This window comes from Camelina sativa, chromosome 18, assembly GCF_030686135.1.
Source record: "Camelina sativa cultivar CO46 ecotype springtype chromosome 18, ASM3068613v1".
Classification (NCBI taxonomy): Eukaryota; Viridiplantae; Streptophyta; class Magnoliopsida; order Brassicales; family Brassicaceae; genus Camelina; species Camelina sativa.
The window spans coordinates 14696459-14717804 of record NC_141897.1 but is presented as its reverse complement, the minus strand read 5'-3'; the positions used below and the strand labels follow the sequence as shown (position 1 = coordinate 14717804).

The window sequence follows — 21346 nt, the reverse complement described above, 5'->3', positions numbered from 1 at the left end:
CTAAAGCTCTAAATTATCATTAGTCTTATTATTACTTTTCTTTTTTTTTTTACCAAAAATTATAACAAAAAGACGGTTTTACTTTTACAATAGTTGTCTCTATCAAAGATTTGTAAGTAGAAATCACTAATTAGTACATGCACATCTCACAGACGAGTTCTTTAACTAGTGGATATTGTTAAATTGCCAACCAATCAAAACACATCAAGCTTATTAGTACTTGTTATTAATGCGTTAAATACATTATAATCTACTATGATTTACATAATGTTAGCTTATTTAAAAAATATATAGATTCAGCTCAACAAAGAAAGCTACACATTCAGTCTTAATTAATGTATAATTGGTCGATACATACACATTAGAGACACTAATGCTTAAATGATTAAAAAAAAATCGATATAAATGTGAATAAAAGAACATGTGAATTCATAACTATTTCTTTCCTACAAAATGTTGTTAACGGAGTAAATTAATCAAACTGTTAAACAAAAAAATAAGTCGATTTCCTCACGTGCGTAGTCGGTCCCGACGCTAGTAACAGCATCTTACCACCGTTCTTTTTGAAAATATTCCACGTGGCGTAGATCTGTTGTATCACTAGGTAATTCTTTTTTTGTATACAACCCAATTCCGCCGAACGAAAGAGAACGAACACACACAGTTATGACGTATGAGACACTTTGAGGGCAAATCTGTCCAACTTGCTGCGAAAGGAAACTAATCATCACGTGACATGCACACACACGTAATATATTTTCTGGGTTTATGTGTTTTACAGTTTATATTTCCGTTCATGCTCACGGATTCAGCTTTTTTTTTTTTTTTTTTAAAGATCGGCGAGAGTGGGGGAGGATCATCAAAGAGAAAACAAAAATCATGAGCGTAAAGATCTCTCTCTTTCTCTGTGATTTTTTTTTCTCTTTTTTTTGCTGAGTCTCTCTCTCTCTACCACACTCTCTCATGAACGGGTAGAAGAAAATAAAATCATCACGGCTCTGTTTCCTATGTGTCTCCCACGCGCGTACCAAAAAGCGCGTGTGTTTTCTTGTTATACTCTCTCGCAGAGTCAGTCGGCTTGTTTTCAAATATATAGTCCTTCACCTTCTCTCAGTCCTTAACCATTTCCATTTTTCTGATTCATCATTAAAAAAAAAGTGAACCTCTCTCTCTCTCTCTCTCTCTCTGAGTAACTTATACTTGTTTCTTCTTCTAAAGGGAACGATGTTTGTGAAACGGAATCCGATTAGAGAAGCCACCGCCGGGAAAAACTCTTTGCCGTCGTCACCGACCTTGAATGGTAATAAACAGCTCCGCTGAAGCTTTCGTTTCTTCATTTTTTTGTTGATTTTTTCTCGCTTTTTCTTCTAATTCCAGCTTTTTTTTTTTTTTTTTTTTTTGGTTTTGGTTTTGTTCCTTCTAGTTGCAATCGCGCATATAAGAGTTGGATCGTATTACGAAATCGATGCTTCGATTCTTCCTCAGAGATCGCCGGAAAATCTCAAATCGATTAGAGTCGTCATGGTATTTTAACGGATTCTCTGCTTTTTTTGTTTGTTTGTTTGTTTGTTTGTTTCACCATTAGAGACGGATCTCGTTTATTTCGTTGTTGTTCGTCTGGGTTTTTGAGTGATTTTGGCGATTTTTTTGGTTGCAGGTGAGCAAAATCACGGCGAGCGACGTGTCTCTCCGATACCCAAGCATGTACTCACTCCGATCGCATTTCGATTTCACCAGGATGAACCGGAATAAACCGTTGAAGAAGAGGAGCGGCGGTGGTGGTAAAGGTCTTATTCCTGTGTTCGACGAGAGTCATGTGATGGCTTCGGAGCTAGCTGGAGATTTGCTTTACAGAAGAATAGCTCCTCATGAAGTTTCTCTGAATAGGAATTCGTGGAGTTTCTGGGTTTCTTCTCGCAGGAACAAGCTGATTTCTCAACCGGCGTACAATACTAGGCTCTGTCGCGCGGCTTCACCGGAGGGTAAGTGTTGGTCTGAGCTTAAATCGGGAGGGATGATTAAGTGGGGGAGGAGATTGCGTGTGCAGTACAAGAGTCGTCATATTGATTCTAAGAAGAACACGGAAGGTGAGGAGGGTTCTAGAGTGAAGGAGGAAGGGGTTCGCAAGGAAGAGACTGAGGAAGAAGATGATGATGATGATGGGAATGAAACTGAAGAGGTTAAAAAGATTGCAAAGGAGGTAACTGATGGAAATCGTAAGAGAAAGCTGATTGAGTCAAGCACTGATCAGAGACTCGCTCAGAGGGCTAAGGTTTATGATCAGAAGGACAATCAAATTGTGGTCTATAAGAGGAGAGCAGAGAAGAAGTTCATTGACAGATGGTCTGTTGATAGGTAAAGTGAGAATGTTAATTTAACAAATTTGATGATCTCTGAAATTGGATTTGCCTTGGTTCATTTGATTGATTGTGGTTAGTTTTGGAATTTGAAGGTACAAACTAGCTGAGAGCAACATGTTAAAAGTGATGAAGGAGAAAAATGCAGTGTTTGGCAACTCCATACTCAGGCCAGAGTTAAGGTCAGAAGCAAGGAAGCTCATTGGTGACACGGGTCTGTTAGATCATATGCTTAAGCACATGGCAGGTAAGGTGGCTCCTGGTGGCCAAGATAGGTTTATGAGAAAGCACAATGCAGATGGGGCAATGGAGTATTGGTTAGAGAGTTCTGATTTGAATCACATAAGGAAAGAAGCAGGAGTTGAAGATCCTTACTGGACGCCTCCACCTGGTTGGAAGCTTGGTGACAACCCTACTCAAGATCCTGTCTGCGCCGGTGAAATCCGTGAGATCAGAGAAGAATTAGGTAGCCTGAAAAGGTACAAGACTGACCTATATTGAATTGGTTATATGTTCATCTCTTTTGTTATCTTATAGCAATTGTGTAACTCATGTTTGTCTTGGTCTTGAGAAGGGATTTGGAGAAACTGGCGTCAAAGAAGGAAGAGGATGAGCTTGTTATCGTGACTACACCTAATTCTTATGTTACTACTCAGAACGTGGACCATGATAATCTGATGACTCCAGCAAAGGTAAGAGCTTTAAACAGTAACAGATCTCTCTATCTTGTGATACTGTTTTATGCTACTTTTTGAACATCCCTGTTGCTTCATCTCAGGAAATCTACACTGATCTGCTGAAGAAGAAATACAAAATTGAGGACCAGCTAGTGATAATTGGAGAAACCTTGCGTGAAATGGAGGTATACTTATCCCAGATTGTGTTTCTAAACACTAACACTCTTCTCTTATACTTCTTACTAGTTCTAGCTGAACCATTACTTAAAATGTAAAATCTTCTAAATTTGCTATGATTTAGTAACTATCAAGTAGTTTTACTAGGAAACTCCCTTGGAGAAACCCACTGAGTCCATTTAGCGTCTGTGATCAAAGAAATTCTCTGTCTCTATGAGATGCCACTTTGCTGGTAATGAATGATGAAACATTTGTGTTTTTATGAATGCAAATATTGCAGGAAGGCATGGGATGGCTTAAGAAAACAGTGGACGAGAACTTTCCTAGAAAGCCAGACTCATCAGAGACACCTTTGCTACTAGAGGATTCGCCAACAATGGAGACATTGCTAGAAGGAGAAGTGAAGGAGTTGAACAAGGGAAACCAAATCACACAGTCACCTAGAAACAGAGAAAAAGGCAAGAAGCATGATCAACAAGAACGATCACCACTCTCACTTATAAGCAACACTGGTTTCAGAATCTGTAGGCCTGTGGGGATCATCGCATGGCCCAAGTTGCCTGCTCTTGCTTCTGCTACTGATTCTGTGCCGTCAAACAGTAATGCTGCGCTTGCTTCTTCGACAAGTCACCAACCAAGTTACCCATCTCTTTGTCCAGTCAAGCCACTTGCAGCTAAGCGTCCTCTGGGCTGGCCTTTTCCCTTCACCGTCACTCCAGAAGAAGCTCCCACAAAGCTCTTCGACATTTGAAAACTGATGCATCAGATCTTACTTACTTCTCATGCAAGTAAGATGATGTGAATTGGTATGGTCTCTTTCCACGAAAGATTCAATAAGTTTACAAGCAGGTATTTAAAAAGTTCACTTATTATCTAAGAAACTACCATTCTTAATGGAATAATTAGGCAAAATTTTGAAACTCTTCCTCTTTAATTTAGGGGTTTGATGTCTCTGATTACTATTGAGTATATATAGAGAGAGATGATTTGAATAGAGAGGCTTATCATAGGAATATATTATTTTCAAGACTTGCTGGGATCATATTTTGTATTACAGAACGATTTCAATTATAAAATACAGTTATATATTATACTTAATTATTCGATATGTGGCGCTTTTAGTTAATTCCAGTTTTATTTGCAAAACGTACTGAATTTGAGAGAAACTTGTATCATTATGTCCCATTTGATCTGTAAAAAAAAATATTGAGAAACTTAGCGATTAAATCAGGCGCAAAGTATAAAATATGAAAGTAGATGATAGAATGTTGTGGTAATTATTAGCCGATCCGATACTAAAATAATACGGACCTCTTCGATTAGCTGTGATGTGTTTTTCGAATTAATAGTGACCTGGCTTAGTCATGAATATATTGCTACTGCCAACACAATTTTTGACTCACAACAGTTCCTGACCGGAATATAAAAATAAAATGAAGACAAAGCTAACACAAGACACTAGCAAACTAACGACAGAACAGACTAATGCAAAGCCAACAGAGTGAAGAGGTCTGCAAGCAACTCCATGAGCATTCTTATTAGGATAGGCATCAATGTTCCATAGCTCCCGTTCCATGAACTCGTAGATGGGACTACAATGACCCCTTCAACTTCAGAATTGGAGAAAAGCCAAGGTAAGGTGATCGATCCGTTTGATTAACCAAAAAAATTAGTAATGTCTATAAAACTGGACCAAAGCTAGACATGCATGTGTTGTTGGTTGGTTTTTGATATCTTCTCTAGCTAGTAATTCCAATCCCGTGGTGTCAGCTTCCAAAGCAATGGTCTCAATATCCAGACATGAAAATTAGGTTGTATTAATATCAGTGCAAACTAAATTAAAACCAAAGCAATTTTGTTAATTTGCCAAATTGCCAATTCTTAATACATTGTGACGTATTTAAACATCTTAGTAAGCCACTTGTACATTTCAATTATATCATGTCAATGAATCATATTTATTCTCAGTCAGTCCGGTTAGTCAATCACTAAAGAAATTAGAAGAAAAGGGTTATTGCAAAGAAAAAATGGCCAGCAAAGGATCATCATGTCCCGACCTTATAATATGAGTTTTTGTTTTTGCGTGTCTTCCATATTGTATAACCCGTAGAGTACTGCATTAAACTTACATTTGATAGTATTATATATAGTGGTACTTTAAAATGTGGAATTAAGTATAAGTATAGCCAATTCACAAACATATACAATACATTTTTACAAATGTGTTATTCATATCAACATACATGTTCGTCTTCTGATTCCTAGAATCTGAAAAGTAAACCAAGCGAGCATACCATTATGCATTCATCTAGCTAAGATATATAATGAATAATATTATGTATAATCTTTTAGTCAAAAAATGGGGTAAAAAGAGAGAGTTAATTTGGCTAACCACGTATACAAATAAATTAACTTGGCAACCACATCATTAAATATGATTTGTTTAAGATTATCGAGAATGAGAGGAGTTCCAAACTTTCCTACAGAGCCGGAACGGAGCAGAGCAGCTAGCTGTATGTGTTTGACCTTGTTAGTTTAATAACTATAGGAAGTGTTTTTTAATTTCATTTTAATATTCTAATTTCACTATGTTCATATTCTCATTAATTATTTTAAAAGAAAATAAAAACCAGTTTTCAACTCAAAGACAACTGTAACCATTTTATTTCGGCTGAGTTTATGACAATTATAATATGCGTTGTGTGTCGAGGGGACATATAAAAGTTTCATTACTTAAATCATACTATAATAATAATAATAATCTTACTTAACATTAATAATATATACATATACTCTACGAAACTATGATTTTATATGTTATTAAACAAAAATGTTAGTGTTTTCAACACCGATTAATTGGGAGGTCTTTTAAGTGCTAGCCCACTACTCAATTTTTCATAGAACAAAAAATTATATGCGATGTTCATCTAGGCAGAAGAATTTATGTGCGCATATACTACATTTTCGAAATGTAATTCTTTAAGTTTTGGTAAAACAAAATCTAATCTCTCTAAATCAATTTGTTTTAACTATCTTATGTTAACCTTTACAAAATTGTTCTTCCGCACTCAAATCTTATGCATTACAGCCATTACTTATGTTTTAATTAATCTTATTAACTTTTGAGACTTCTTTGGTTTTGGTTTTTCTTCTAACCTTTTTCGATTGTTATCGTACGATAAATTACCACCTAAGGTGGTGGATTCTCATTTTCGCACTCAAGGAGTGTGTAACCAATTTTAAAATCTTAATTTTAAATTAAGCATTCCAATTTCCCTAATTTTTGCGATAAATATATAATCCCAGCAAAATGGACGAACAAGAATCTCGAGTTCTTTAAATTATTCACAACTTTCTTTAGGACCAAACATCTTGAGATGTAGAAATAGTTAGAATAAAAAAGGTGGTAGTTGGTTTTAATTATTGCAACGACGACAAAGATTAATTAGCATCTAGATTTATTCGTAAAGAGAGTTCAACCAAATTATATAAGAATCGTATAGTGGAACTAATATTATAAACAATATACTGTATAATCTAATAAACCGGCTACCTCTACACACATATAAATACACACGTATAAATTAAACCTATTTGGAGCACCAAAACGAAACTAAGTTGTATCCCAAAAGCATAAATATATATGCAACATTCATAATCATCATTTGAAGGTAACTAATGTCTTTGGAACTTCCAGTGTTTGACATTTCAAAGCCTCTAAGCGAGTCATCGGTGTCGTCACTACAAGATGCGTGTAAGGAGTGGGGTTTCTTCTACGTAACCAACCATGGCGTTTCCGGCGACATGTACCGAAAACTCCGGCGATTCTCCGGTGGAGTTTTCGGTCTAGGAGACGAGGAAAAAATGAAGATGGGAGCGCCTAATTACACTCCCCGTTTCATTGCATCTCCTTTCTTCGAAAGCCTCCGTGTCTCCGGTCCCGATTTCTACGCCTCGGCCAAGTCTTCCGTGGATGATTTTTCGGACCAAGCTACCTATGAAGAGTTCAGGTATACATACATCATATATATATTGTGTATATTTTAAAAATATATAAATGACATGCTTGTTGACATTTTCTTTGGCAACCCTCAAAACGATGCCATTTAATGAGTTGAATTTAAAAAATCGTTCCATATTTTTGATTTTTTTTAATAAGGAATGCAACTATAATTAAGCTGCCTTCTGAACCAATTTATATGCAATCCACCTTTTGCTAAAATGTTCATACCATCCTCTAATGAATTCAAAAGGATCAGACTGGACGTTCTCGTTTTGTTTATAAAGTGTTTACATAATTCAACTTATTTGTCCTCCTAGAGAATGTTCATGCAAATTGTTTTTTCCTGCAGGATTTTGTTTTTTTAATAAAGAAGATACGCATAAATAAATAGTAATTTATAAACCGATTTGTGACATAAAATAGGATTGTCAAACAAAAAAAGATAACGAAAAACAAGTATGATTCCAAGTTCCAACTATAATATGGTCACTCTTAATTTATTTCACATGTGCGCATTGCATATTTGCATCCTCTTTTAGCATTTATGCATGCACTCATATATTCTTTGCGATACATTAAATAAACAAAAGTGAAAATTAGGGATATTGTTTTTATGAGTTTTAACCATTTCTGTATGGTTTATTCTAGTAGGACCGGTCCTCTTGTGTTGCGGACACTTTACTTCATAGAACCGCACTGAAAATGTAAGAATAGTAATTATAGTTGACCGGTCCATCTTGAATCTATATTAGGTTGGTTCTATATTGTAAATCATGTGAAAGAGTCTTAAATAGGTGTATTTAAGACTTCATTTTTTTTTTCCTACATAAGTTACATGAATGTAACCGATGTCTACACTGTTACATATATGATGTTTTTTTTTTTTTTTTTGAAGTGGGTTGATGAAAGAATATGGAGAAAAGATGACGGAACTATGCGAGAAGATAATGAAAGCAATCCTCTCTAGCTTCGGAGACGATCTTATTAACAAATATTACGAATCTGAGTTTGGAAAATGTCATGGCTACTTCAGGATCAACAACTACACAATCCCTTCAGAACATGATAATGATCATGATGATCAAGATTTGATCGAAGGGCTAGGAATGCACACCGACATGAGTTGCATCACGATCGTTGATCAAGACGACATCGGAGGTCTTCAAGTCAGATGCAAAGACGGGGTTGGTATGATGGATATTAACCCTAAAGACGAAGCTCTCGTCGTCAACGTCGGAGATTTGTTGCATGCATGGACCAATCGGCGGCTGAGATCGTCTCAGCACAGAGTTGTCTTGAAACGACGTGGTTTCGTCGGTAACAGATTCTCACTAGCTTTCTTCTGGTGCTTCGACGATGAGAAAGTCGTGTGTGCCCCTGATGAAGTCGTGGGAGGTTGTGAGGGTACGAGGGTGTTTCGGTCATTTAAATGCGGGGATTACTTGAGGTTCAGAGAGAGCAATGAGAAAGGCAAGTTCGAGAAGGTTGGGGACACGGTCGAAGACTTTGCACGAATTGAATTGAATTGAATTGAATCGTTTAATTACTTTTTTCTTTTCCTAAAGTGAAATAATATTAATAATTTTTTTTTTTTTGATATAAGTAGAAATGATAAATAGAGTAATTTCGTTTATTCTACAGTATATCAAAACACCATTTATTATAAATTTAAACAATTTTATTAGTAATAAAATTATTGGAAAATAATACTAAGTAATCATAAAAACAATATTATAGTTCATTGTTTTTTTTTTGGAAAAATGTTATCCATCCTACCATTTTTGGTGTAAAATAATTATTGTGAATTATACAATATTAATAACTAATATATATTAAATATATTTAATTATTTTAAGATACATTCAATTATAATTAGCAAAATATTATGACTAACATATTAATTGTAAACTAAAAAATTTATCAGGTTTTGATCAAAAGACATATTTAATTATTATGTAAAACTAATATTTATAGTAAAATTTTATCAAATTGATCAAAAGTCACAAATTACAATATTAATACACAATATATATATATATATATATTATTTAAACCTTGTATGTATATTAAATTATTAATATAAAATATATATCAGGTTTTATGATATTTTTTTTCAATTTATTCGATTCTTAATCCTTGACCCCATTAAAACTAAATTATGAATAATTAAAAAAATTATTAGAAGTAAACAAAAAACTATTTTTTTTCTTAACAAAACTTTTCTTTGTTGTTTTAGAAACTAATGGTCAATCAGCGGAGGGATAATCTTTTATCTACTAGCCACGAGACAAAGGACTATGGTGATTGCTTTGCTCACACTAATCTTTCCAATTTTTTTCTCTCTATATATAATAGCAATGATGCAATATGTGATAAGTAGTTCTAGCTAGCTCATCAAACTAAAGCTGCCCTCAAGTTGAAAAAATCGTTGGGAGTTTTCAGTTATATTAAGCATAAGAAGATCACTAATGAAAATACTAAATAGTCACAAAAAAATATAGTTAATTCATTTATATTGTGAAGCAAAAACGCAACCACCACATAGTTATAAAGTTACCATTTCAATTTTATCATTTAATTCATTAATGGTCTCAGAGTAGTGAATTACAAACAGAAGATAACACTTTTCTTGCAGATTAAAACTGGCTATTTTCGATTTTCACATATTTAAATTGAAGCAAACTTATTAAAAAATAAAAAAATGAAAGCAAAGAATATTAGTTATATAAATTGACATAATCATATAAGGTATTTTAACGCTTAAAATTAATTTGTTTAATGTATTTAATTAATATTATTAAAAAATCTCTATCAATATTTTAATTTCTTATATATTTTAAAATAGAAAAGACTTTGACAAGATATAAGCAAAACAAAAAAATATACAAAATATAAGCATAATTTAAACAAAAGATAATACAACAAACAAATATATATGATCAAATTTGAAACTTCAAGACAAAAATAGGTGGTTATCATACCAACTGTACAAAAAATGTGAGAGTATGAACCAATAAAAGATTATTATGTCTTTTATTTATTTCCAACAACATAGTTCCAAATCATAGGAATATGTATGTTTTCCCTTTCTTAATTTATTTGATATGATCAGTACTCTGTTATAGCTAGTATTAGGTGCAAGCCATACATTTTTGGGGTGTGTCTTGATATAATCAAATATTATATATTATGAATGATCATTCTCTCCACTTCTTCTTTTTTTTTTTTAAATTATTTGATTATTTCTCTTTCCACCAACATTTTGCCACAGTAAAATAGATCTATAAATATATAAAAGCAGTTATATAAATAATTTAATTCCTTTTTTAAACAATGTCAATCACATACATATAAGAATTTACAAACAAAATATACATCATCATCTTCTTTTAGTTAATAACACACCAAACTATACATTAGAAAGAAGAAAAGTTGGACTCTGTAAGAGAATATGCTTTTAACAATCCAATTTTTCATCCTCTTGTTTATATAAAGAAAAAATGATCTTTAACTTCTTGCAATTGTTTACCATCCATTTTCGGTGGATCATCAATGGAATTAATGCCATCAAGTAGAAAATTATTGAGAGAAGGTTTTTTTAGAGAAAATTATTTTGGAGTCTATTAAATCCTAGTTTAAGCATTTGTATCCTAGATTTTTAGTTCATAGGGCCACAACCATTCAACATAATTTAAAGAAAACAATTTTTTTTTCAATTATTCACAAAAAAATATGGTAATGAATAGAACCTCATGACATGTATTTTCATAGAGGCTGAATTGAAAATGAATATAAATTTGTAGTCCAAGAATACCACAAAGAACAAACATTTAAAATAATTTTTTAAGAGTTTATAATTTAAGGATTTTGTTTAGTAGTTATTTAGTTTTTAGGGTTGAGGTTTTATTATATAGGGAAAATCACGTTTTAAACCTTCAAAGTGTTAATGGGTAACACTTTAAACCTCGAGAGAATTTCATTAACACTATAAACCTTTAAAATGATTTTACTAACACTTTGAACATTTAAAATGATTTTACTAACACTTTAAACATTTAAACTAACTTTCATCTTTGTACCGCCATAAAAAATAATAGAATAATAATATTCGTCAACGTGAAATAGTTAAACTATGTTGGTTTAATTAAACTTTAATTAGTTTTAGTTTTTTATAAATAAACAAAAAGATAAAAAATAAATATGTGTTCATCTTCATTGTAGACAAAACTTTTATGACGTTACTTTTCACATTATTAATCCTTTTAATAAATGCATTTCTATTGGATTCTGATTCAAATCGATTGACTTTTTATTGGAAACTGATGAATCTTCTAAATATATAAAATTTGGCAAATATTTTAACCTTACTTCTCATTCTTCATTCTTTTTTGCTTTGATGTATTTTTTTTATCAATCATCTTAAATAATTAAATTAAATTAAATTAATTAAACAAGTGTTTAAATCAAACCAACATAGTTTAACTATTTCACATTGACGGATATTACTGTTCCGTCATCTTTCGTGGTGGTACAAACAGGAAAGTTAATTTTAAGATTTAAAATGTTAATGAAATCATTTTAAAGATTTATAGTGTTAGTGAAAATATCTCAAAGTTTAAAGTGATACTAAATGACACTTTGAAGGTTTAAAATGTGATTTTCCTTTTTTTTTTTTTATTATATAGACTTTAAGATTTTACTAGGTGCTTCCCACGCAACGCGTGGGTTGTGGTGTAGTTGGCACTTTCTTGATTTTTTTTTGTATTTTTCGTTTTCTCTTTTATATTATTTCGTTTTAATTAGGCTTATACAAGCTTTGTAGTCACTTGTATTTATATAATATATGTTTATACCATTTTGTTTAAATGTGTACAATTGTGGCGCTTATTTTTTATGAATTATGAGGATGTTGTTTCTTGCTTTTGAGGATCCAATTTTATCATTGACTGATATTGTTTCCAGTACATTTATTGTATTTTAGATTTTCTAATTAACTGCTTATGTAAACCTTCATATGTTGATGTTATAATAATAAGTTATTTTTTAAAAAAAATTATCTTCCGTGTAAGTGATTATGTTTGTATGCCCATGTTTTGGTCTAATATCAATAAGATCGTTTCTGTTTTTCTTTAGTTGGCTTTGAAACCAATTTTGAGTTAAGCAAATAATGGGTTATGGTGTTAATAAGTAATATAAATTCTTATGTATATATATTGTATATCTGTGACTATAAGTTTAGCTAACTAAAAAATTCTGTAATATTTAAATATAATCTTACACATATATTTATATATATATATATTTTTTGTGGGAGGAATGTATGGAATTATTGGATAGAAGTTATTTTTGAGTTAAATGACCTTTTATGCTTTTAAATTGAGCTAAATATTAATAAATTTTTATATGTGTCTTGAAGTTTTTTTAAAGGAATACCAAGTGTTTCCTTCCAAATTGAAGTGACATAGTATTTTAGTTTTCTTATATGATTTTATGAACTTCGATGTAAAGGTTTTTCAAAGTAATTATAAGTACACTCACACTGATTGAATTATAAAATTTGGAGAAATGTTTATTTCGATTAATCATCTGCTCTTTTAAATATATTAAATAAGTATGTTATTGTTCCTACAAATAGGATAACATATATTATAGTTTAACCATGGAGTTAAGCAATGGAAATGCCGAAATGGAACTTGTGATTGCAAGAAAAATGCGTATATATATTATGTTACACATTGATCGTTTAAAAATAAATAGGAACATCTAATTCTCAAATAAAGTTGATTTTAATTTAACTATGCAAATTTAAAAAATAAATATGAATAGATTAGATAGGCAAGAAATATAAAAGAAATATTTTCTTTTTATATAAATAAAATAAAAATTGAAAACAATGTTAAATATATATAATACTTTCTAAATTAAAATATAGAATCAAACTCTTACAAGTTACAACACATATAAGATATAACAACATTTGATATTGGTGGGAGAGGAGGAGAGAATGATTACTATAAGATGGTAATCCAAACTAGATAATGGAGATGAATCTTTAAAAAAATAGAACAATGTAAAATATATATATATATATATATATATATAATAGATTTTATAAATGGATAATTATATTGATCTTTATAAGTTATTAAAAATGATACATGAATATGTGAGATAACGAGAGACATAATAGATAATTAGATATGGTTCATTTCAACTTCATGATCTTATTGTGTGGTGAATATTGTAAGAAAGTATGAAAATAATGACTTATAAGATGTTAATATAAAATAGAAAATGGAGATAAACCTTTTAAAAGATTAAAAAATATATATAAGATATACATATCATACAAACTCTAAAACTAAGCTTTTACAATGATATTTGATTTGATTTTTTATAACACATACAACAACAATAACAAAAAAAATACAAAAAAAGAGACTTGAGAGTAGTGGAAGAAGATGAGAGAATGAAAGAGTGATAAACTATGAGAATAAGATAATGAGTATTTATAGAAAGAGAAATGATGAAAAATTACATTTAGAAAAATGAGAGTTACAATTATAATTTCTTGTTTTGTTTTAATACAATTGATTAATACAACTTAGTGGAGAAATAAAGTTAATGCATAATTTATAGGGGGAATTTATATGATTTCAGTTTTATATTATGTGAGTTAAATGTAAAAATTAATTATTTTTAAATTTATATTTTAATATAAATATTTTTTTTGTTATAATTGCATTGCCAAGTGGACCAATAAGGAGATAGTGAAACCTTACTTTTATATATATGATTATGAAGGAGCTTGTTTTATTTTCATCGGATTTTCAGGAAAAAAATAGAGTTGTACTATTTAAGACAACAAAACTAATGATGGTATATAGTAATAAAAACTCATTTAGTGGGTATGTTTGAGTCTTTGAAAATTGCTCTATTTATATATACATTTTCATTATGAAAAAATTCCTGAAGTTCTAACTTATTTACAACGCTGTCATTGTATTAATTATTAATTAATCGGTTTAAGAAACTAATATTAATCGGTTTAAGAATAATAGATTCGGATCAAGGATAGAATGACGCGGATCCTACTTTCCTTATTTTTAGTATCCGATTACCAACCTTTTAATTACGATATTTAATTATTTATTATTCGAATCAATCTTTATTACTAATTTCGCTCCTATTATTTATTAACTTTACTTACCAAAATTATCTATATTTAATCATTATCGTATAATTTCTAATTTATTACCAATTGGGTTTAAGATATTCGATTTAAGATTATTTTGAATTTATAAATACTGTTTCCTAATATATCTCTATTAGTTTCTTTTGTTAATATTGTGATCTAAAAAATTTTAGCAATAAATTAAAAGTTTAAGTCAAAAATCAAATTATTCACTCCGAAATTTATGTTTCTGCAAGTCTATAAAAACCATTTTCGACTGCAATCGGGTTATCTCTTCACTTTCACTCTGTTTTTTTTAATGTTCGTTTGCTTTTTGTTTTCGTTAAGCTAACTATAACTAACTATCGTATGACTAATTTCATGTGCCAGGGAGGAGATTTCATCATAAACTGGAGGAGACTTCACAGCCGGGAACAGAACAGGCGGCGAGTCGATCTACGGGGCCAAGTTCGATGACCAGAATTTCGAGAGGAAGCACACGGGACCAGGAATCCTGTCGATGGCGAACGCCAGAGCCAACACCAAAGGATCTCAGTTCTTCATTTGCACCGTGAAGACCGATTGGCTCGATGGTAAGCATGTGGTGTTTCGGCAGGTTGTGGAAGGGTTAGACGTCGTCAAGGTCATCGAGAAGGTCGCCATCAAAGTAGGTGTTGTCGCCGATTGTGGTCAGCTCTCTTTAGGATCCATCATCTTAGATCTCTCTCCCCCTCTACATATATCATATGTCTTGGTGTCTTTGCGTTTGGCGTTGTCTTATTGCTCCGTAGTAGTCATAAGTTTGGTGTCATTCTCTTCTTCGTGGGAACGGAGAGATATTCATCTTTCCCCCCTACAGTTTGTTTGCTTGGTCACCTTACCATAATCCATAAATAATGAATGACCAACTACTACTCTTTTATCATATTCTCTCTAATGAGTAATGACTGCCTGCTTTTAATTTGCGTTATCTTGGCTTAACTGCTTATCCGTGGCCATGTTTTTTCTTATGTTCGTTTACTTATTGTTTTCTGCATTGTGTTTTTGTGTAGGATAAAATAAAGCATGAATCGAATACTGAAATTAAAAGCACCAAATGAGTTTTCATCTTAATCAATTCTTCTAATATTTTTATTTTATTTTATTTACTACATATATTTCTGAAATTCTAGATTTTTGATTAAATAATTATTCTTGTGAAATGTTACTGTATTTTTGTTTGGCAGCTTAATTATAAAAGATCATTCATATTAATTAGCTCATACCAAGTGAGTTTGTACATTTAAAAAAATACAAATTAAACATTAGTTATATAAGAAGTTAATCTATAAAACAATTATATATATATATATATAAATTAGCCCCGGGGTGTACCGCGAGTTAATCTATATATACATTTTTGGATACATTTAGCAAATATATTAAGTTTTGATTTTTGGAAACAAGATTTCCTATCCTGATAAAATTTTCAAAACAATCGGAATCACTCCCTTTAACATTAAGTATTAAGTTTATAATTACTTTAATAAATATTAAGTTTCCAATTTTACAAAACAATATTTTTTCTCCATAAATACATTTCCTAAACAATCGGCCTAATCAATAAACAACAATGTTTAACCGGACCGGAAGTCTTTCGGGTTGCTGGATCAATTAGTCGGACTGGTTGAACCACATGTCAATTAGTCGGACCGGTTGAACCACAGGTCAATTAGTCGGACCGGTTGAACCACAAGTCAATTAGTTTATTGGTTTTTTATATTTTATGACTATAACATCTATTTTTCTATAAATATATGAACAAAATCTACGTAGTTAAATATTAGCGGTCGATATAACATTTCTACTTTTAATACATGTAGAATTCTATATTACTAACAAAATACTTTATAAAAAAGTAGTACCACGATATACAGCGGATGAATATCTAGTATATTAGTAATAATACTTATATTTCACAACAATCATCAAACCAAATTTATATCTTAAGGCTATTTGGGCTTCCTATGGGCCTAATTTCTTCTCTAGCCCACCAAAGTTAAGCCGCCTCTGTTCAATTTAAGGATTCTCAATGTAATTTACTAATTTTGTAATATTGTGTCGTCGTCATTCTCGTTGTACTCTTAACCTTCGATAAAATCTCTCACATCCGCCTTCGCCTAGATCTGAAACCCTAATTCTTGAGTTTCGCTATGGCGTCCGTCGAATTAAACAATTCCAATTCTGATTCGCATACCCTAGAGCAGCCTCCTCCTCCCTCCAATGGAGACACTGCTCCACTCGCATCGGATCATTTGAATCCGGATTCCGTGGCTCTAAACGGTTCTTCTGCTCCTAATCCAGACACTAACGGCTCAGTAGCAAAGCCTGAGCTCTTACGCCCTTTGATATCGGAGAACGGTGTTAGCAAGACGCTGAGTGGTAACGATAAGGATCAGTCCGGTGGTGAGGAGGAGACTTCAAGCCGGAGGAAGCGTCGGAGCCGGTGGGATCCTCCGCCTTCTGAGTCAAGTAATAACGCTAGTGTTGAAGGGGGTAATGATTCCGGTACTGGGACTAGGAAGCGTAAGTCGAGATGGGCAGATGATGAGCCGAAGACGCAGATTCAGTTGCCTGATTTCATGAAGGATTTCACTGGAGGTATTGAGTTTGATCCTGAGATTCAGGCTTTGAATAGTAGGTTGCTTGAGATTAGTAGGATGTTGCAGTCTGGTATGCCTTTGGATGATAGACCGGAAGGACAGAGGTCTCCTTCACCAGAGCCTGTGTATGATAACATGGGAATCAGGATTAACACTAGAGAGTATAGAGCAAGGGAGAGGTTGAATAGAGAAAGACAAGAAATTATTGCTCAGATTATCAAGAAGAATCCGGCTTTTAAACCTCCGGCAGATTATAGACCTCCTAAGCTCCAGAAGAAGCTTTTCATCCCGATGAAGGAGTTTCCTGGTTACAATTTTATTGGTTTGATTATTGGCCCTAGGGGTAATACTCAGAAGAGAATGGAGAGGGAGACAGGTGCTAAAATTGTAATTCGGGGTAAAGGGTCTGTGAAAGAAGGTAGACATCAGCAAAAGAAGGATTTGAAATATGACCCTTCAGAAAATGAGGACTTGCATGTTTTAGTCGAGGCTGAGACTCAGGATGCTCTTGAAGCTGCTGCGGGTATGGTTGAGAAGCTTCTGCAACCTGTTGACGAGGTCCTGAACGAACACAAGAGGCAACAGCTCAGGGAACTTGCCACGTTGAATGGGACAATAAGGGACGAAGAATTCTGTAGACTGTGTGGTGAGCCAGGACATAGGCAGTATGCGTGTCCTTCTCGTACCAATACCTTTAAGAGTGAAGTTCTTTGCAAGATTTGTGGTGATGGTGGACACCCTACTATTGATTGCCCGGTGAAGGGTACTACTGGGAAGAAAATGGATGATGAATATCAGAACTTCTTGGCAGAGTTAGGAGGAACTGTCCCTGAATCTTCTCTCAAACAGAGTGCTACCTTGGCTCTTGGTCCTGGAAGTTCGGGAAGTAATCCTCCATGGGCTAACAATGCAGGGAATGGTGCAAGTGCGCATCCTGGCTTAGGGTCGACTCCGACCAAACCCCCGTCCAAAGAATATGATGAAACAAATCTGTACATTGGGTTTTTACCTCCGATGCTTGAGGACGATGGTTTGATTAATCTGTTTTCATCGTTTGGTGAAATTGTGATGGCAAAGGTTATCAAGGACCGTATAACTGGGCTGAGCAAAGGCTATGGTTTTGTGAAGTACGCTGATGTCCAGATGGCTAATACTGCTGTTCAGTCAATGAATGGATATCGGTTCGAAGGCCGAACACTCGCTGTCAGGATTGCTGGTAAATCGCCACCGCCTACTGCACCTCCAGGACCTCCAACCCCTCAAGCACCAACTCAAGGTTATCCTCCCTCAAACCAGCCTCCTAATGCCTATCCTTCTCAACAGTATGCAACTGGTGGTCAACTGCCACCTCCTGTAGGTTATGCAACAGCTCCAGTTCCTTGGGGTCCTCCTGTTCCCTCCTATTCTCCTTATGCTCCTCCCCCTCCTCCTCCTGGTTCATACCATCCTGTCCATGGTCAACATATGTCTCCTTATGGAATGCAATACCCACCACCACCACCTCCTCACGTGGCACAAGCACCTCCACCTGGCACTACTCAAAACCCATCTTCTAGTGAACCCCAGCAAAGCTTCCCACCAGGAGTACAAGCTGACAGTGGTGCTGCTACCTCGTCTGTACCACCAAATGTCTATGGTAGCTCCGTCACGACTATGCCTGGACAGCATCCATATATGAGCTATCCGTCTTATTACAATGCTGTTCCTCCACCTCCTCCAGCACCGGCCTCATCTGATCATTCCCAAACCATGGGTAACATGCCATGGGCCAACAATCCGCCTGTCTCAACACCTGACCACACACAAGGACTTGTTAATGCACCTTGGGCACCTAACCCCCCTATGCCGCCCACTGTTGGATATTCACAGAACGCACCCTGGGCTCCGAAACCTCCAGTACCGCCACCTGCAGAGAATCCATCCAGTGTTGGAGATTCCGAGTATGAGAAGTTCATGGCTGAAATGAAGTAGCGCGACACCCCGTAGTGGAGAGGTAAGATGTCCTCAACTGATGTTATTCTTTGTTCTCCCCAAAGGTTTTGAAATTAAAATTGGGAATTTAATTAAATAGCTTTGGCGAACCAAAAAAAAAGAATCAAATAGCTTTCAAAATATGATAAAACCTTTTCTTCCTCAACTTTTGCAACGTTTTCCAAATTGTTAATTCTCAGTATCATTTTTAGACTTTCGGTTCCAGATGAACCAAGTCTTGCAACATGATGTAGTGTGATTGCCTTTTTGTCCATTATTTAGTTCTTGAAAGCCGTCCTGCTTATGTTATTTCTCTTTTCCTAGTTTTATCTCATGATAATTAATTGCTGTTACTCATAAGCTGGTCACTGATGTGTTTGTGAGCATTCCCACAGCTAAAGGAGCATCTGTCCTGGTATTCAATCCTGAAACATAGAATTGGGGAGTTGGATATTCGAATTTTGTCAGTCTACCCTATTTTGCTCTATGTTTAATCAGTAACTCATAATGTGTTTTCTGTCCCATATGGAAACATTTGTTTTCACTTTTCAGATTTTTTTTCATTTGACAAGATCTAAACTACGAGTAGCTTAGATTTCAAAAGTTTGTCTCTCTTATTGTATATGGCTCATTAACACGAATCTTTGTTTTGTTGATATTGTTAATTTTGTCAGGTGTGATGTTTCTTGGAGCTCTTGTACCCTGATTTCTTACATCTTTCTTGTTGGAAGTTTGGGACTCACCTCTTAACCCTTGCTATGCTGTTGTAAAATATGCAGAGATTCAGGCTGGAAGCTCCCAGTTCAGACAATTGCGTTTCCAGAAAGGCCATAAGATTTTTATTTGTGTTACTGATAATAATTGCTGCTCTTTTGTAGGACTATATATGTCTGGGGTTCTTGTTTCATTTCATAATACTCATATTTACGGTTGATCAGTGTGTTAAGTCTGTCTTCCGTTCTCATTTACTCACAATATCTTCTGTCCTGTTTCCATTTGGCCCTAAAAACTTTTGGTGGTAATGTAGTGCTAAAGATATCTATTATTCTTTGTGATGCAAGATATAATCCTCTTGCTCTTGAGGTTATCTCTTTTGTTTGTCTTGTCTCTTGTGTGCATAGGGAACTCATCATTTCTCGTAGGAACCTGAAGGCAACAGGGTATGCTGAATTACATTGGACATATTGATACCGATACTTGATAAAATCGTTGTTCTCACCCTTTGATTCTTTATTGATACTGATATATAATAATATCTCTCAAGCTTCCAAATGGCAGGTGTGATTTCTGGCTAGTGATCCAGATTAACTATAATAACATTGTTCTTGTCCTCAGGCTAACTCTATCTATATCTGTCTTAATGAGTATGTGTTTCAATGTCTGCATGTTTTGTTGGTTGAGGAATTTAAATTAGTTAGGAGTCGGAAGCATTTATATAATCAACTGTCTCATGATCGTTGCATATATGGTTATATGTGTACATGAAGAAAGAAGCTGCATCTTCCAATTTTGTTTGATTGTATGTGTTAAACGTTGAATCAGGGCTCATTATGTTAAGTGTTTGCTTACATTAACCAGTTTGGTAAGTGGTGTAATGTATTATAAATAGGGATGTTGGCATGGATCGTACTCGAGGAGGTTGACATTTTGGCAATCGCGGAGCCCTTGTCTGAGCTAACAAGATTCTAATCGCTCAATTCAACTTTGATCGAATAACTCTGTTCAGTTTTATCCAACGGAGTTCGTGTGTATATGGATTAATGTGTTATATTATAGGGTATAGAAAATAGAAAAACAAGAATATCAAGTTGGTTATGTTTTATTTAAGCAGTAGCCAGTACAACGAGAATTATATCATATCATAAACAAAAAGCAATACCATTATGATATCATGATCATAATAATCCCATCTTCTTATAATTAAAAGAGAAGTATATTTGAACAAATGTCCAAAATGTCTAGCCTATTTACTAAAATTGCCACTGAATTAAGCTTTGTGGAGAGCGTAAATTAATCAGGGTAATTTTGTCTAAATAAAAACATAAATCGCAGATCCAATTGATGGTCCGCGTGTTTTCCTCAAACCGACCTATTGAGTCGGATCCTTCAAACGGACATCACAATTAATTGTTTACTGGATTTGGATTATTTCTTGGCCCTTTAATTGTTTAGTGGATTCTATTTGAATCGGCTTAAATCCTGCAAAACATATCAAATAAATCATCGAAAACAATTAGTTTGTAATTTTTCAAATATCACGTTATTTTTGAATTAAATACCGTAAAGTTAGCTAAAAATAGCGTAAATACATACCAAAAAATAATAGGTCTTCGTAAATCATTAAT

At 33.6% G+C, this 21346-nt stretch overlaps 3 protein-coding genes across 4 annotated transcripts; all 3 read left to right on the top strand.

Moving 5' to 3' along the window:
* Window positions 1–786: 786 nt before the first annotated feature.
* On the top strand, window positions 787–4317 carry LOC104761131 (protein DYAD). The gene is made up of 8 exons (XM_010484163.3): window positions 787–885; window positions 1219–1300; window positions 1424–1524; window positions 1658–2355; window positions 2453–2836; window positions 2932–3049; window positions 3136–3219; window positions 3492–4317. The coding sequence occupies exons 1-8, from the start codon at window positions 880–882 to the stop codon at window positions 3960–3962; spliced, it is 1944 nt and encodes a 647-aa protein (XP_010482465.2). The 5' UTR covers window positions 787–879; the 3' UTR covers window positions 3963–4317.
* Window positions 4318–6807: 2490 nt separating this feature from the next.
* On the top strand, window positions 6808–8918 carry LOC104763369 (gibberellin 20-oxidase-like protein). Its single transcript, XM_010486749.2, has 2 exons — window positions 6808–7221; window positions 8110–8918. Exons 1-2 carry the CDS (start codon window positions 6890–6892, stop codon window positions 8741–8743), a joined length of 966 nt encoding a protein of 321 aa, XP_010485051.2. The 5' UTR covers window positions 6808–6889; the 3' UTR covers window positions 8744–8918.
* A 7432-nt stretch (window positions 8919–16350) lies between these two features.
* On the top strand, window positions 16351–20046 carry LOC104761130 (splicing factor-like protein 1). 2 transcript variants are annotated; one of them, XM_087498625.1, is made up of 2 exons: window positions 16351–19023; window positions 19676–20046. In XM_087498625.1, the coding sequence occupies exon 1, from the start codon at window positions 16581–16583 to the stop codon at window positions 18999–19001; it is 2421 nt and encodes an 806-aa protein (XP_087354751.1). In that variant the 5' UTR covers window positions 16351–16580; the 3' UTR covers window positions 19002–19023; window positions 19676–20046. The 2 variants fall into 2 exon arrangements, with proteins under 2 accessions (XP_087354751.1, XP_087354752.1); XM_087498626.1 differs by having other exon boundaries at window positions 16478–19023; window positions 19781–20046.
* Window positions 20047–21346: the final 1300 nt, after the last annotated feature.

What these genes read in the sequence shown, in the direction of transcription:
- LOC104761131 (XM_010484163.3), top strand. An exon ending in GAATTAGGTAGCCTGAAAAG is followed by an intron (nt 2,837 to 2,931) that starts GTACAAGACTGA and finishes GGTCTTGAGAAG; the next exon opens with GGATTTGGAGAAACTGGCGT. An exon ending in ATCTGATGACTCCAGCAAAG is followed by an intron (nt 3,050 to 3,135) that starts GTAAGAGCTTTA and finishes GCTTCATCTCAG; the next exon opens with GAAATCTACACTGATCTGCT.
- LOC104763369 (XM_010486749.2), top strand. Translation starts at nt 6,890, where the DNA reads ATGTCTTTGGAACTTCCAGTGTTTGACATTTCAAAGCCTCTAAGCGAG. An exon ending in GCTACCTATGAAGAGTTCAG is followed by an intron (nt 7,222 to 8,109) that starts GTATACATACAT and finishes TTTTTTTTGAAG; the next exon opens with TGGGTTGATGAAAGAATATG.
- LOC104761130 (XM_087498625.1), top strand. Translation starts at nt 16,581, where the DNA reads ATGGCGTCCGTCGAATTAAACAATTCCAATTCTGATTCGCATACCCTA.